Source organism: Periophthalmus magnuspinnatus, chromosome 21 (assembly GCF_009829125.3).
Source record: "Periophthalmus magnuspinnatus isolate fPerMag1 chromosome 21, fPerMag1.2.pri, whole genome shotgun sequence".
NCBI lineage: Eukaryota > Metazoa > Chordata > Actinopteri > Gobiiformes > Gobiidae > Periophthalmus > Periophthalmus magnuspinnatus.
Window position 1 is genome coordinate 17,927,334 of NC_047146.1, and position 16,137 is coordinate 17,943,470.

At 40.5% G+C, this 16,137-nt stretch overlaps 1 protein-coding gene across 1 annotated transcript in view; it reads left to right on the plus strand.

The window, feature by feature from the left end:
• LOC117389738 (contactin-associated protein-like 5) overlaps positions 1-16,137 on the plus strand; it is an 88,985-nt gene that overhangs the window by 67,929 nt on the left and 4,919 nt on the right. Inside the window, exons 13-19 of the mRNA XM_033987459.2 lie at positions 400-570; positions 5,602-5,820; positions 6,763-7,002; positions 9,390-9,629; positions 13,115-13,248; positions 14,241-14,328; positions 15,080-15,283. Of these exons, the coding sequence (XP_033843350.2) occupies positions 400-570; positions 5,602-5,820; positions 6,763-7,002; positions 9,390-9,629; positions 13,115-13,248; positions 14,241-14,328; positions 15,080-15,283 (1,296 nt within the window). The remainder of the gene's footprint in view (positions 1-399; positions 571-5,601; positions 5,821-6,762; positions 7,003-9,389; positions 9,630-13,114; positions 13,249-14,240; positions 14,329-15,079; positions 15,284-16,137) is intronic.

The following is a 16,137-nucleotide window of genomic DNA, read 5'->3' on the forward strand; positions in this document are numbered from 1 at the left end:
CTGTATTGAGTTTCTGGTAGTGATGTGCAGATCAATATCAAAATACTGATATACCGATACTGTCTGGAGTTTTGAAAAGTATCCATTCTCATGGAAAAATAATATTTAAAACCTCTGCAAAATTGGAGTTTCTTAAATCAAAATTCCTTAATTGTTATTTATAAGATTATATTTTAGTTCATCTCCACATATAGTTAATTTTTTCAGTCAATTCAAGATAGGGTGGAGCGAAATTAACAGCAAGAAAAAAAAAATTGGTGTTATCATTGCCGGATCAAAACAGAAATCACTGGTTTCACCCATCTCTTGTATTTTGTGTTGCATTCACTGTCCCTCAGATTCTCAGGTGTTGCATTCACTGTCCCTCAGAGTCTCAGGTGTTGCATTCACTGTCCACAGAGTCGCTATGGAACTCGGCATCGTTCTACCAGGACTCTTCGTACCTGCACTTCCCGCCTCTGCACAGTGAGCTGTCCACAGACGTGTCCTTCTTCTTTAAGACCAGCAGCAGCAGCGGAGTGTTCCTCGAGAACCTGGGCCTCAGCCATTTCATCAGGATCGAGCTCAGCTGTGAGTCAACACTACAGTTATATTTTATTTAGCTCTCTATTATTATTATTATTATTATTATTATTATTAGTAGTAGTATTGATTTAATCAATTAATTCTTTTTTTTTTTTTATTGTTTTTTTGTTTTTTGGGTTTTTTTTTGCCTGACAAGTCCAGAATGATCTCAGTCTGGTCACCATTCGAAACATGTTCATCCAGGCAGATTTGTTTACTTGTTTATTTCACATGTCAGTCTCACACCTCAGATTAACATAATTTTTGTTCATTGATTCTGTAGAAGTCTGGAATGTTTTCCAATCACCTGTGATATTTTTTTATTCCTTTCTTTTTTCCCCACATAAAAAGTCATATTTATTTTGATATGGACTGATTGGCTAATCCACCTGTCAATCACACCCATCTGAGTTTATTCATATTATTCTTGCCCTCTAGGATTAGATATTATCATTTCTATTGTATTGCTTTAGCTTTAGATTGGTGCTGGTGGTCCCAGGGGGCGATGACGCAGGTTGGGAACCACTGATGATTTCATGTTATACAACACCACCCTGATTATAGGTTCACTTTATCTGGATGATTTACTAATCTAATCTAGAATGGCACAGAGGTAAAGGCTTGTATGGGGATTGACATTTCCTTCAGTGACTAATACAGGAGCACTATAGGGCATCCTTCTACATTTCTATATGCAATCTTACACTGTGAAACATGAAATATTAGCGGTAAGGGGACCAAACATTATTTAGTAAAAAGACTAAATAATGGAAAACCTCTACGGATCGTACACAACCCATTCCCTTTTTAATCCCACTCATGTGTGCAGATCTCAGAACAGAGCTGGCCGTACCACTAGTCTCATCTGCTCTTTTGTAGTGTTTAGCCGCAGCCTGTGGGACCCGGGGAGATATCGACGATGTGTCAGTGAACGCCTCATAAATCCAGCGCGCCCAACGGTCCCTCTGCAGCCTTATATCATGTTACATCAGATCCCAGCCCCAAAGCAGGCTACGTTCAAAGCCTGCACTCCCACAACACTCGCAGTACTGCTCCTGTACTACCCATGCACTGGACTTGACTGAGATGAGAGAGTAGAGACAGGAAAGAAGGACAGTGGAGGATTTAAAGAGGATGTATTACATAACATCAACTTTTATGGGCTTTTATAACCGTACTCCTTTATCATTTGCTTGCTTAAAGTTGATTTGTGCATGTTTAAGTAATTCGATATGGCTATTCATTCAAGTTTGTTATGACCTGGTTTAGTCCTGGTCCAGTCTTTGTTCAGTCCTGGTTTGGTCTTGATTCAGTCCTGGTCTAGACATGGCCAGAGAAAATGTGAAACAGAAAAAGATATATATTTTTAGTAGGTTTATGGAAAAAACCTACGCCTTATCTCCACCCATTGCTGTGTCTGTCATATTTCAGTTTCAAAAAGTTCAGGTCAGTTGTGTAGGGTTCAGACATTTTGACTCAAGTCACACTCAAGTCATAATGTTTGAAACTTGAGATGTAATCACCGCTTATGACTTGACTTTGACTTCAGGCTTTTTACTCGGAATGACTTGGCTTTTACTTCAAAAAATAAAATAAAAACAGAGCTATTATGCATAAATCAACACAGAGGGAGGACGGGGGATGTGCACTTCTTAGGATGGATTTAAACTATTGCAGGATATGTGGGTGAAGAAATGACTCAGACGTTTATCGAGTCCAATACCTTTTAAACTTGCACTAGGTGGACACAGCCTCTCCAGAAAGACCTCAATTAATCCAAACTTACTTACTTTTACAGAAAGTAGATTTTATTTTCTCCGACTTATGGAGCTAATATGATTCACTTAGATTCAGGGGCAGAACCACGCCTCCACCTCCTCCTGCTCCTCTCCAGCGAACCACAGCTCACCTCAACCACACCTCTAATTACCCAGAAGCCCTATTTATACAAATCTATACCGGCAACACCGTCTGTCTCCGCTCTCTCGACCCCTCCTTCCCATCCTGTGTCTCTTGTTCGCCTTTCAGCCTGAAGAGCTCACCATCTACAGAGAAAGGGGGCTGGAGACAGAGCCCCCATCCCGAGTCTCTACCCAACCTCCACATCTGTCCATATCATCAATAAATATCTTTATTGCATCCCATTGTTGTGGCAAGGTCCTAGTGAAACTGTAATTAGATGCGTTGTGAAGTTCAGGGACACCCAGAGCCCGTGTGGTCATTATAGCCTCACTTAATATGCGCACACGTCTGAACTGAAGCTGGCAGAGCATTTTGTATTTTCTGGAGCCATAATCCACTTAGACAGAAGCCTGGGCACAGATGGAGCAGGGGCGGATCAGAGTGTACAGGGGCTGAGGCTTTATAAGAGAACCACTCTGTGAAATACTGACAAACATTCACACAAATTAAAGGGTCTATAGTGCACTTATTATTATTATTATTATTATTTTTATGTTATAATGTTGTTTCCTCATCACAAACATACCTGGAGTTGTGTTTTGTTTCAATCACACTTGTTTAACTTTACAAACCCTCGAGGAGCGTTTCCCATATGTTATTGTCCCTCAGAGATTTAACCTCTTGGCGATTTATTACACATTCATATAAATTCAAATCAATTTCAAATCCAAAACAAATTAGCAATAAATGTAATACAAATCAACACAGTCAAAATGTACTAAATAGTCAACAAATATAAAAATGTGTTGCTTTCAGAACCAAGACTGATTTCCTTTTACTGCAATGTGTAAAAAGTTTCACCTTTGACCTTATGAGTTGTTGAATTTTTCTTCAATTAATTTGATTTTAAAAGCCATCGAGGTCTCTGTGGCCCTGATTTGAGGTTAGGCAACACACACATGTATGATGACTTAACTTGACTTACTTGACTCTCGTGACATGTTTCAGTAATTTAGCGATCTCTCCTAGACTCTATTTGAACCCTCCTTGCGATTAGCTGTAAGATTCAGTGCAATGCTCCGCCCACAAGCTTACGTCACCCATGGTCCTACATGACAATTCTCCATAAATATATATACGAAAGGCATGATATAAAACAATACACTACAACTTCACAAATCTGATACGATGTGCAGTAGTTATATTAATAGGATGCACACTGATTGTAATGTGATAGCGCTCTGAACGGGGAATGATTTAGCGCAGAGAGTGTCAAAACAAAACTGAAACTTATTAAACATGATAATATGTTGTTGTTTTTTTGCAAATATAGCATTTTCAAAACAATTAAAGGTAACATGGTGATCTAAATATGTTATGTTAGCAGTTTATAACCCACACAAGTAAAACAGAACTCTTCAAACATGTTCTTTGCTCACGGTTTAAAATCTGGTACTAGCCCTTTAAATTTTGGGTTACTTTGCCTTCCTCTTGTTCATACAGAGTCCTGCTTGTAATTTCTGACTGTAATAGTGCCGGATTATTGTAGTTATTGTCTTGTTAAATGTAGCTAGAAAAAAAACAAACTTCACTTTCCAAACAATATCTGTCTGAGCCGTGACTTTTTTTCTTCTGTCGGTCACACACTTGAACAGCAAATGTTTGATGTAGTTGAGAAAATGTTTTGCAGCGTTTTGCTCCGGTTTGTGATCAGTGGAGACGGAGGGCCTGTTTCCATGGTGACGGCGTAAACTTGGCAGCCGTGTGATCTGCTCTATAATCCATCACAAAGCACTCTGAGAGAAGCCGATTCGTGGCTTTATTTCATTTTTGAATGGACTGCAAGGCCGAACTCTCAAGAACAAAGTTGTCTCACATGAAGTATGGAGTATACCTATTAGTTTGTTTGAACATACCGCTTTGTCAACCTGGGGACTTATAATAATAAAGATTTTTTAAAACGCTGTACCTGATTTTTCTTGTCTTAAAACGCAAAAAAGGATCACTTTAAATAATTTGCAATGGTCCAAAGTTATTCCTCACTTACCTTATGCATCTGAGCATCCTAAGTATTCACCACAATGACTTTATAAGCACTTTTCAGAACTGAGGTTTGCCGTCACAGAACTACTAACAACAACTAGCATGCTAACAGGGCACATCCTGATTCATATAAGATAAAACACTTTATAATTAGAGGCGGATGGTCTTATTTCTACCATAAGAGCTGCTTATATGGTATATCACTATTGAGGCAAGACACATTTTGCTCAAAATATATGGAAATATATGTACAGCTACTTAAAAAGGCTAAACAATAATATCATTATCGTCATCTGTTAGGTCTGTGCAACTTATCCAGTTTTAATCCATATCGAGATTCAATCATTTACAATGTCTTTTTTCAGCAAAGGTAAAATCTTCTGTCAGTAAAAACATGAGCTCTGAGACTTTTGAGGGGGGAAAAAATGACTTTTGTGTTAAATGACACTGATTAAAGTCTGTATTGTTTATGCTCAGAGTATTATTGAAAGCTATTTTATTTGTTTATATATATTTTGTTTTTTGTAAGTTGTATTAATAAGACAAAATATGGTAAGGCATCATAAGTAAATTTAACTTCAGTTTAAACTCTCTTTTCCAATTCTGGTTTGAGTTCTATCTTGCCTGATCCAGAATAGACACTTCCCCAATAATTTACAAAGACCTGAGTCTGGTCACTGGTGAATCCCCCAGAGTTCAGATGGGCGTGATTGACAAGTGGATTAGCCAATTAGAGAAATGCATGGTTCGTACTTATCAAAACAAATATGGCTTGCGGATTTCTGAAGAATCAATGAGCGAAGCACTAAACTCTGTTAATCTGAGGTGAGAGAAATGTCATTTAATTAAAAATGATGAGTGACCGATGAGATCCTTCATTTCAAGTGTGTCAGTGAAAAAAACAAATCTGACTCTAAGGTAGCGTTTGGTTCTGGCTCGAGAGAGATAAGACTGATATCCCTCTGGATTAAAATACAGAATACAAAATAAAGTGGAATTGAAACTCGTGATTCATTAAGGAAGAAAATCATGATACATTCTGTCCTATTGCCCTGTTCAGTGTAAATCAGATGTTTTGTCGTGTCTCCACAGCTCCGTCGGTGATCACGTTCTCTTTTGACGTGGGGAATGGTCCAATGGTGCTCACAGTAAAGTCCCACCTGCCCCTGAATGACCGACAATGGCACCATGTCCGAGCGGAGAGGAGCGTGAAGGAGGCACTGCTGCAGGTGGACCAGCTGCCCCTGCGCTTCCTCCAGGCGCCCTCCGATGGACACACCCGGCTAAGGCTCACCAGTCAGCTCTTTGTGGGTAAGATACACACAGGATATTTTTCGAAGATCCAGTCACAGCCGTTTATTTATAGTGCATGACTCTCAAGTGCTAAAGAGATTTTCCTCTTGAATATCCTCAAAACATTCAGAACACACTGTAGTTTGTCACTTATTGATTCTGCAGAAGTCCCCCCCCTGTTTGTCTGTTATTTATTTATTTTATTTTTTTATAATTTTCGCAGGAATAAACCATACATTTCTTTGACTGGTTTGCGCATGCAGTTCACTTACTTCATTTCTGATTCGGATTGTGGCCATCAGAAGGAGAGAGGAGAGTAGACTCACCTTCAGACTATAAGTTCACACTCTCACAGGGCTGAATGGTGCTGTGCTCAGGCTTGATTGCTTTGGCCCTTGCTCACACCTGCACAAATGAACTGAGCCATGGCCCGATGACATCATCATGTAGCGGTGTTTATTTATACACCGCGCTGAAGCTCTAACGCTGTAGCAGAGAGAATTAGACCTGCGGCAGGAAATATTTCTTAAGCCAATTGTGAGCCTGTGAAATGCGCTCCTCTGTCAGTTTTTTATTAAACAGCTTAGAGCAGCAAGAGCAACAAGAAAAGGGAGGGTGCACAACATCTGCCGCTGTCCACAGCCCTTATTTATTATGATTTATTATAAGGCAAGTGCAGATCAGTGGTGTTGTTTGGAGTGGAGTTTATTCATTTTTTCCCTCTTATGAGTAACATCAGAGCACCTCCTCAACCATGCCAAAGTCCGAAACATGCTCTCCCTTGGCACGGTTCATTTACACTCACACTGGACAGGCGTAGGAGACTGTGTGACTTCTGTGCGCGGGCAAGGTTCAGTTGGGCTGATGTGAGTGCACCCTTAGTCTTGGCTGGCTTGGTAAAAACTTTGGCACTGACACTTGTAAGGTCAAAAACATCTGTAACTCCTATCTCATGTTCAGGTGGGACGTCTTCCCGGCAGAGAGGCTTCCTGGGCTGCATCCGAACTCTGGTCATAAACGGCGTGACCTTTGATCTGGAGGAGCGTGCTAAGCTAGCCCCCGGTGTTAGCCCCGGTTGCCCTGGGTACTGCAGCGGCTCCAGCAGCCTGTGCCATAACCGTGGGCGCTGTATTGAGAAGAGCAGCGGGTTCGCCTGTGATTGCTCCCAGTCGGCCTATGGAGGGCCCAGCTGCAAAGAAGGTCAGGACATGTCTGGACACGTCCCTGTCCTTCTCAGACTTGACAAAGACACTGTATTCTTTATCGATAGGTTGTGCTGACAGGAGGGTTTAAAAAGCCTTTTCAATGTCCATGTTTTTAGGTTGGTAGTTAAATCTATCCATCAGAAAGTTTACATAGTACATGTTTATTATCTCAGGTTTAAACTTAAAGGTGCACTATGTAACCTTCTGATGGAGGGTTAGCCACCTGTTTGCCTACATGGAAATTGTATTAATTGGCCTAGAATGTTCCACACTATGGCATTAAACGTATCTATCTCCATGGCAGTATGGGGCAGAAAGTATTTTTGAGCAATATAAAACACTTGTAATTTAATAAATCCCAAATAGATAAGTTTAAAGTCCTACTTTGGAACTGTCCAGGGAAAGTAATAACATTTCCACAGAGGCAGGCTACTAGTGGACCCGCCTACAAAAATGTGGCCTGGTTTTACATCAGTTAAATGAAAGCTTGTGGGAGAAAAGTTGAGAAGAAAAGTTAAAAAATAGAGGAAGTAGCGTTGAGTTCCCTCTGTCTTTGTCATCAACACAGGACAGATTTTTATTCAGGACTCACACACAAACCCTCCAGATCAACTCCAAACGCAATGCATCTGAAATGGACATTATAACAACCACAACTACAGCACAAACTTAACTTTTACACCTCTTATTACTGTTCAGACATGAGTAAATGTAATAAGTAAAGGATGCCTCGTGCTCTTGCTGTGTTGTAGCCCCTATAGCTGCAGGTAAAGTAGGCGACAGGTCCAGCGGAGCAGGCTAGTGACAGATAAATGAGCAGATTAAAAATAAATCCTGTCCTATAGTGTGCCCAAAATGACTCATAAATCACTATGTCTACAGGGGACCCTCTCTCTCTCTCCTCTGTCTCTCTCTGTGTCTCTCTTTCTCCTCTCTTTCTCTGCATCTATCCATCTAACCCTCCTGTCAACTGGCACAGTGGCAAGGTGTAGTGGCATAGTTAACACGCTTAAATATAACCTTTACCTCTAATACCTCTCTTTCTTTCTTTTCTAACTTTTCCCTATCTTTCTCTTTCTCCTTTTTTAAAATTACAACATTCTACCTTCCTCTCACTCTCTCCGTTCTTCTGTTTTGCTTTGTATGTATATTTTATTATAGCTCACATAAACCCCGCCCTCTCCTCTATATCAGACATGGGTATATGGGTTCCCGAAGTGGTCGCGAGATTATTTCATCATATATTTTAAAATATAATTCTTAAGCGCTGCATGTTTTTTTTAATAACACCTCTCTCTCGCAACTAAACCAACTCAAACCTAGCGCTTATATCATGACCCATTATCACTGCCAGGTCATGTGATGAACGTGTAGTGAGTGTACATACTATAGAAGTTTTCCCCGCTAAAGTCAGTGCACGTCTATTCTAAGGCAGGGGTGTCAAACTCAATTTCACCGAGGGCCACATCAGCAAAATAGTTGGTCTCAAATTTGCATAGATGGAAAAAATATGACTGTTTAACTGCGTATCTCCTGATAAACTGACATTTTAAGACAGTCATACATTTTAATTCACCTTGTCGTGGCCACATAAAATGACGTGACGGGCTACATTTGGCCCCCAGGCCTTGAGTTTGACACATGTGCTCTAAGGAGAGAAAAAAAAAAAAAAAAACTTCCCTTTTGTCTAAGTATCCATGGCAAACTTAAACATTTTAATATCTGTCAGATCTTCTCAGACCGTAGCATCGTGGTTTAAGATCAGACTAAAAACTCACCTCTTCTCCCTGGCATTTGGTTCTAGCTAGGCAGGATATCTTGGTGTTTTATTGTTTTATTGTTTTCTCGCTCTTTGCCTATTGTCGTATTTTGACGTCTCAGCGTTGCTTGTGACGTCGTGTTCTGTTGTGCACATGCGGGTAACTTGGCGTCCACATTCCATTCACGTTAGGAATGAATAGCAGTTGCGTTTTTGTTTTAATGTGAATGACAACATAAAAAAAAAAAATGGATGCAAATAAAAAATCCAAATTGGGCCACATACCTTGCAGTGTGAACGTAGCCTAAGTCCAGCCCCAAAGGGAGGAGTTTTAGCGTGAACCTGCCGCGCCCTTAATTAACTAGCTAACATCATTATGGGTTGTTATGTCTCTATTGTGTGTTCGCCGTGTCACTTTCATAAACACTGTGCAGATAACCACTGTTGAAGCCGTCTCTACAACAGATGACATCATAAAAAGCGTACTAGGGGGTCACGAGTTGGTTGCACCATATTTCCCTAGATTAATCCTAACTCCTTTTCTTTATCTGTCTTTCTCTTCCTCTCTCTCTCCCCAACTTTAACCACTTCAAACCATAACCCTCTCTCTCTCTCCTCTACAGAAGTGTCAGTGTCCTTTGAGCGCGAGTCCTCGGTCACGTTCACCTTCCAGGAACCCTTCTCGGTGATGCAGAACCGCAGCTCCCAGGCCAGCGTTTGGAGGGAGAGAGAGAGGGAGCGGGAGGGCAGCAGGGCCAGAGAGGACATGGCCTTCAGCTTTGTCACATCGCACAGCCCCGCCATGCTGCTCAGCGTCTCCACCTTCAGCCAGCAGTACATCGCCGTCATACTGGCGCGCAATGGTACGGGACAGAGAGGGTTTCAATAGCCCACTTTACAGATGTCATAACAAACCAGCACATAACACACTTTCTACATTTAAACACACTGTAAAACCAGCAGTTGGTTTAGAGTAGTGTTTAGTGCTCTGGTTTAGCCCTAGTTTAGTCTGTCTTTAGTCCTGGTTTAGCCCTAGTTTAGCCCTGTTTTAGTGCTGTCTTTAGTCCTGGTTTAGCCCTAGTTTAGCCCTGTTTTAGTGCTGTCTTTAGTCCTGGTTTAGCCCTTTTTTAGCCCTGGTTTAGCCCTGGTTTAGCCCTGGTTTAGCCCTGGTTTAGCCCTGGTTTAGTGCTGTCTTTAGTCCTGGTTTAGCCCTAGTTTAGCCCTGGTTTAGTGCTGTGTTTAGTCCTGGTTTAGTCCTGGTTTAGCCCTGGTTTAGCCCTGGTTTAGTGCTGTCTTTAGTCGTGGTTTAGCCCTAGTTTAGCCCTTGTTTAGCCCTTGTTTAACCCTGGTTTAGCCCTGGTTTAGCCCTGGTTTAGTGCTGTCTTTAGTTGTGGTTTAGCCCTGGCTTAACCCTAATTTAGCGTTGGTTTAGTGCTGACTTTAGTCCTGTTTAACCCTAGTTTAGCCCTGGTTTAGTGCTGTCTTTAGTCCTGTTTTAGCCCTAGTTTAGCCCTGGCTTAACCCTAATTTAGCCCTGGTTTAGTGCTGTTTTTAGCCCTGGTTTAGTGCTGTTTTTAACCCTGGTTTAGTGCTGTCTTTAGCCCTAGTTTAGCCCTGGTTTAGTGCTGTTTTTAGTCCTGGCTTAGCCCTAGTTTAGCCCTGGTTTAGTCCTGTTTTTAGCCCTGGTTTAGTGCTGTCTTTAGTCCTTTAGTCCTGTTTTTTGCCCTGGTTTAGTGCTGTCTTTAGCCCTGGTTTAGCCCTGGTTTAGCCCTGGTTTAGCCCTGGTTTAGCCCTGGTTTAGCCCTGGTTTAGCCCTGGTTTAGCCCTAATGGCACTAAACCATTCCTGGTTTAGTGCTGTTTTTAGCCCTGATTTAGTGCTGTCTTTAGCCCATTTATTTGTAGAAGATATCCCATAATGAAGAAGATATCCCATAATGCTTTGCGATGTGCTGTCACAGTCTATTTGCAGCAACTGTGAAAAGCATTATTGTAATGGTGGGGATTTTTTAGGGGATTTAAAGGGCCTGTATTCAATTTTAATTTCTTCTGGTTGAGATTATCTGCCTTTATATTATCTGATATATTGTAATTATCGTAGATAATTGAGAAAAAATAAGTGTGTTATATATTTTACAGAGCATTTTGTTGAGTTATATGCTATATAATTCTCTGTTATGGTGCATTTACAAGAGTGAAAATGCCACATCATGAGGGTAGAACCATTTGGAAACAATTGTATGGCACGATCGCAGACGGTTGTTTCTGGTAAATATTGATCATAGTTTTACATTAGACAAGTGACAGTTTATTAAGAAAAGTTGAGAAGAAAAGTACAAAAATACAGGAAGTAGCCGTGAGCTTTAAAACCTAAATATTCAACCCAAAATGCTGAGTCACTACTGATAAATACATTTATCACTCCAGTGTGTCATATTATACAGTGGAGTATAATAAAGAGAGAACACTCTTATAACATGGTAAAAAATTTTGTTGAGTTTCCAATAGTAGCCTTCAGCCATAAAAAAAAAACTCCTTTAAACCTCATCTCATCCCATTGATTATTACAGAGACATTTTCAGAGTTTGAAGCCTCCCACTGGTGCAGAGCGCGGGGGAGAGCGCTCAGAATGAAAGCTGAGTTTTATGGGATGTAAAGATGGTCTGCTCTCTCTCCTGGTCTGGTCTTGTACCTGCCCCCGGTGGTGAGTCCTGAAAGCACGTCGATACCACTGCTGCCCGCTCAGTATGCAGAGAACTATAGTCAAACACAGACGAGGAACCAGGGACCAAGAACTAAGAACAAAAAAAAACTTTACAGGGCTGAAGGAGAATAAGAGACAGACGCTTGAACCAGTGGAGGAGTTTAATAGATGTGCTGTTACATATATAGTTTATATTCAGAATCACAAATATGGAATAATCAATAAAAACAGCGTCAAAGCTTGAAAATATCCTTTGTTTGTTGTAAGTGTGGTAAATGCCCCTAGAGTTTCTTGAGCAAAACCCTTAGAATCCTACTGTTTCACTACTATATATAGCAGAGCGGTAGGTTTTAAGGATGCCCAGTGTGGTCCATTGTTTTTCACATTTTGTCATTTTGTTTTGAAGAAAGCAGCGTGTAACAGCAAATTCTGCCTCATTAAGTTGTGCCCACATAAGGTCCAGCTGGGGTTTTACTTTTTCTTCATTCGTAAAATGGGCACTGCCTGGATGGAGAGCGCACAGAGCCTCGACCAGCCGTGAGATTTAAAAATGGCTAAGATTACGTCTGTGGTTAGATGGAGGCGACGCGGTTTTGAACGATTTAATGGTTTGTCTGTCATTTAAAAATGTTTCCCAAAGATGATCAAATTGTTGGCCATTCCTCAAATTGTCAATGCGGGTTAGGGCACTTTGGACTACACTGACGGCTGTAAAAAGGTCAGTGGATTTTGACTGAAGAATGTCGTTAGTGAGCTCAAGCAGACTCAATATTTTACGTGTCAAAAGGGCAGTGAAATGAAAGCTGGACTCTATAACAGCATTAAGCAGACGCACTGCTTCTACTTGGACCTTAGCTATGCAGTTTTTGCTGGATTTGATTTCAATGAGCAGTTGGCTCTGTGCACAACAGAAGCTGGCTAGTTCTAATCAGAGGGACAGTCAGTGCAAACATTTCCAGTGTAATGTAATGTCTATGAGTTTTTTACAGAGTGGTGCTAAAATCATTAAATCCTGAATAGAAGTTAGCTTTAGCACTGGCAAACAAAGACGTACCTTTTTAAACATAGAAGTTTGTTTAACATATTGTCAGTGACATTCTCCCCATAGCTCCCTGTCCACTGCCTGATCTGTCACGATTTATCGATTTTAGTGCGACTGTATAAACCTCATAGACATTACATTACACGCTGACTGTCCCTCTGATTGTAACGGCTACTGTTGTGCACAGAGCCAATTAGACAGAAGCTTTTGAACTTGTATGGCCTTGTACAGAGATTTCCTCTGAAATTCAGTGATACAAGGGAGGCACTGAAAACGAATAGGGCATATCTAAACCCCAACTGAAAGGAGTTAATACAGACCTTATACACCCAGGAAAAGGCATCCAAGAGCTAAAAAGTTGATGTAGTATAATATGTGTCTTTTAATCTCATTCAAATATATTTAAAACATAAGGTAGGATATTGACATTGCATCAGTTCTCTTGTATTGTACAATAAGCCTAATCACTTACATTACTTAATTACCTATATAGCCGATATTTTCCAACATATAATATTCCGTTTGCTGTGATGAGCATAAATGATTAGCAGTTGATGTCAGAACATTTCACATTACAGTTCCTCCCTGTGTGTTGTCTTGCAGGCAGTCTTCAGATCTGGTACCAGCTGCAGTCAGACAGAGCCCCGGATGTGTTCAGTCCCGTGGTGCATTCACTGTCGGATGGGAGACTGCACAGGATACGACTGCACAGAGAGGGGCGGGACCTCTACGTACAGGTCAGGCCTACCCCCATTCTACTGTCCGTGCTGTCTGCTCTGCTAACTGAAACCACATCAAAACTTGTAATAATCAACTAATCACTTTATTTAGATAAGGAATTATATTGGACAACAGCAGATAGGAGAAGTTAGTGAGTTAGTGACAAAGAGTTAGCTGAAGATTTGGTATTTTTTTGGTATTTATGTGTTAAAAGGCAGATTAAACTAACGATTCACAAGTCTTCATATAAATACAATCATTTTAGCAAGAATACCCATGCAGTTGTACAGTTGTAGTGCAGTTTGGGTCAGATACACAGAGGTGAGTAATCGTTTTGAGAGCTTTTGCCACGCCTTCTTTTTAATCAACTAATCGAACGGCAGGTTGACCAACTTTAGCCCTAGTGTCAAGTAATATTTATATTATTAAAATAGAAGATTGTTATGTACTCTGATTTCTGCAAAAAAAGAAGAAGAAATATCACACATTTTAAATAAGTAAATAAACTAGATATTTACATGTCACCATACAGATTTATCACATGATTCAGATAAATGTACATGACACATTAACTCATGACATGTCTTTGCAATAATACAAAATGCATGAAGGAAAGTTACAATTTGACCAGAATAAAGACCAAATATGACCACCAATCATCACGCTATCTTTTGTTAACATTAAAATACTCTTCAAAATTCACAGAAATGGAGAATCATATTGGTATACACTATATCCCTAGCACTTATCTCAGTATCTCCAGCCTCTCTCCTCCTCCTCGTGTTTTAATGTGAGGTTTAGTAAGAGCTGAGTCAGCCCACAGGAAGCACTCACATCTCCATGTGGACTTCTGCGGTTTGGTCCTACACCTCCACTCTGCAGGAGCCCTCTCACATCCTCTCCTGTGTACTCTAATGTGTACTCTAATGTATACTCTAATGTGTACTCTAATGTGTGCTCTCCTTTGTACTCTACCATGTACTCTACCATGTACTCCGTGTGTGTCCAGCTGGACCAGGACGTGCACAGGAAGTACCGTTTGTCCTCAGCCTCGGAGCTGGTCTTGATCCGGTCGCTGACTCTGGGGAAGGTCGTGAGTAAGTGCCCCCTCTGTATCGTATGTTGTTGTAAATGTATTCTGGGAAAATATAGATGAAAAGCTGAAAATTACAGAAAGTACAGCTGAGTTCCAAAAAGAAATCATCATCAATCATCAAAATTCCATCTAAATGCAAGGGACATTTTACTACATTTTATTTATATTTACTAATTATTTTATTTATATTTACTAACTATTGTTTAAATTACACAAGTTCAACCAGGATGCAAAATGATAAACTCCATATTTTTTTAAACAAAATTCTCAAAATAATAATGTTAGCTAGGAATAACTAAGAAGTTGTTGTGTTTTTTGTTTGTTTGTTTGTTTGTTTTTTTTTGTTTTTTTGTCTTTTAGTACATTGATCAATATAATTATGTTAGCTAGGAATAACTAAGAAGTGTTTTTTTTTTTTTTGTTTTTTTTTTTAATCAAAATAAAATAATAATGTTAGCTATATTTTAATGAAAAGAGCTGTAACTGTTTTAGCTTGACCACACATTTTAGTCAAAACAAACAAACAAAATTTTTTATCTCTGAACATAGATTTTTTTAGTTCTCACTGAATAATCTGCAAACTCCACTGGGAGATCCTGCCAATAGTGTCAAATCACTGCTAATAGTGTGTCAGTGAATGAGCCACAAGTGGTAAATTGGACTAGACTGGTTATCAGCCAAAATGAAAATCCACCATTTTGCTGCTTGTAAAGTTGTCCATTTCCCTTACAAACATTGTCCTTGTCTTCCAGGGACGGAGGGTTTCCCAGAGGAGGTGGTGCAGGCTGGGGCACGGGGCTTCGTGGGCTGCCTCTCTTCTGTCCAGTTCAACCATGTGGCCCCTCTCAAGGCAGCGCTCCTGAACCGAGGGAGCTCCCTGGTCACCATCAGGGGCCCTGTGGTGCAGTCCAACTGTGGAGCACTGGCCGACACGCTTTCATCACACAACCTGCTGGGTAAAACTCTTACTGTTCAACCATAACCAGCGGGCTAAATTTAAGGGGAAACTATTACTGTAAAACCACAACTTAAATGGTAAAACCCACCATAACTGTAGGACATACTCAGGAAATATTTACTATAACCTTCAGGATGGAACTCAGGGAAAACTAATACTGCGCAACCACAACCTGTAGGTTAAAACCTTGGATCTATCAAAATAAGTGGATATCTTAGAGCTGTCTCGAGCTGGATTTGTGGCCACACATTGGTACTACAATGAAGAAAACTCTCCTGCCCAGACATAATTTGTCTCATAAAGTGCAATGTAATCACAAACTGCTTGCGTTCGGCTGACAGGGAACCTACAGCTTGAATTTTGTGGTTATTTTTACCTATTTTCAGATCATAAATAAAACTTTTCTGTCTGCTGTCTTAAAAAAGCTTTTTAATCATTAGCTTTGGCTATGTCCACTCTAGTTAAGCTCCAGCGCTGACTGGTTAGAGTGGTCATGTGTTATGACATACATGAGCATGTGAGCAATACGAACGAGCTGGACTGGCACAGAACATGCTTCAGAAGTTCCCTGGAAGCATAAATATTATAATTTATTATTTATTTATTATCCCCTTGCCTCCTTCATTGCTGCTCCACTTGTTCGCACAAAGTCTCATGGAGGGTAGCTCAACTGCGCGTGGTCGATGGGCAGGACCAGATGTACGTAGCTGCCAAAGCCTAAACTCACGACATGCACCATTGACCACAGTCCATTGACTTCAATGGGGCGCCATGTTTAGGCCCAGGGCTCGGGTAAAGCTCAGGAAGAACATTCACTGTATAATCATAACCTACAGGATCAAGTTCAGGGGA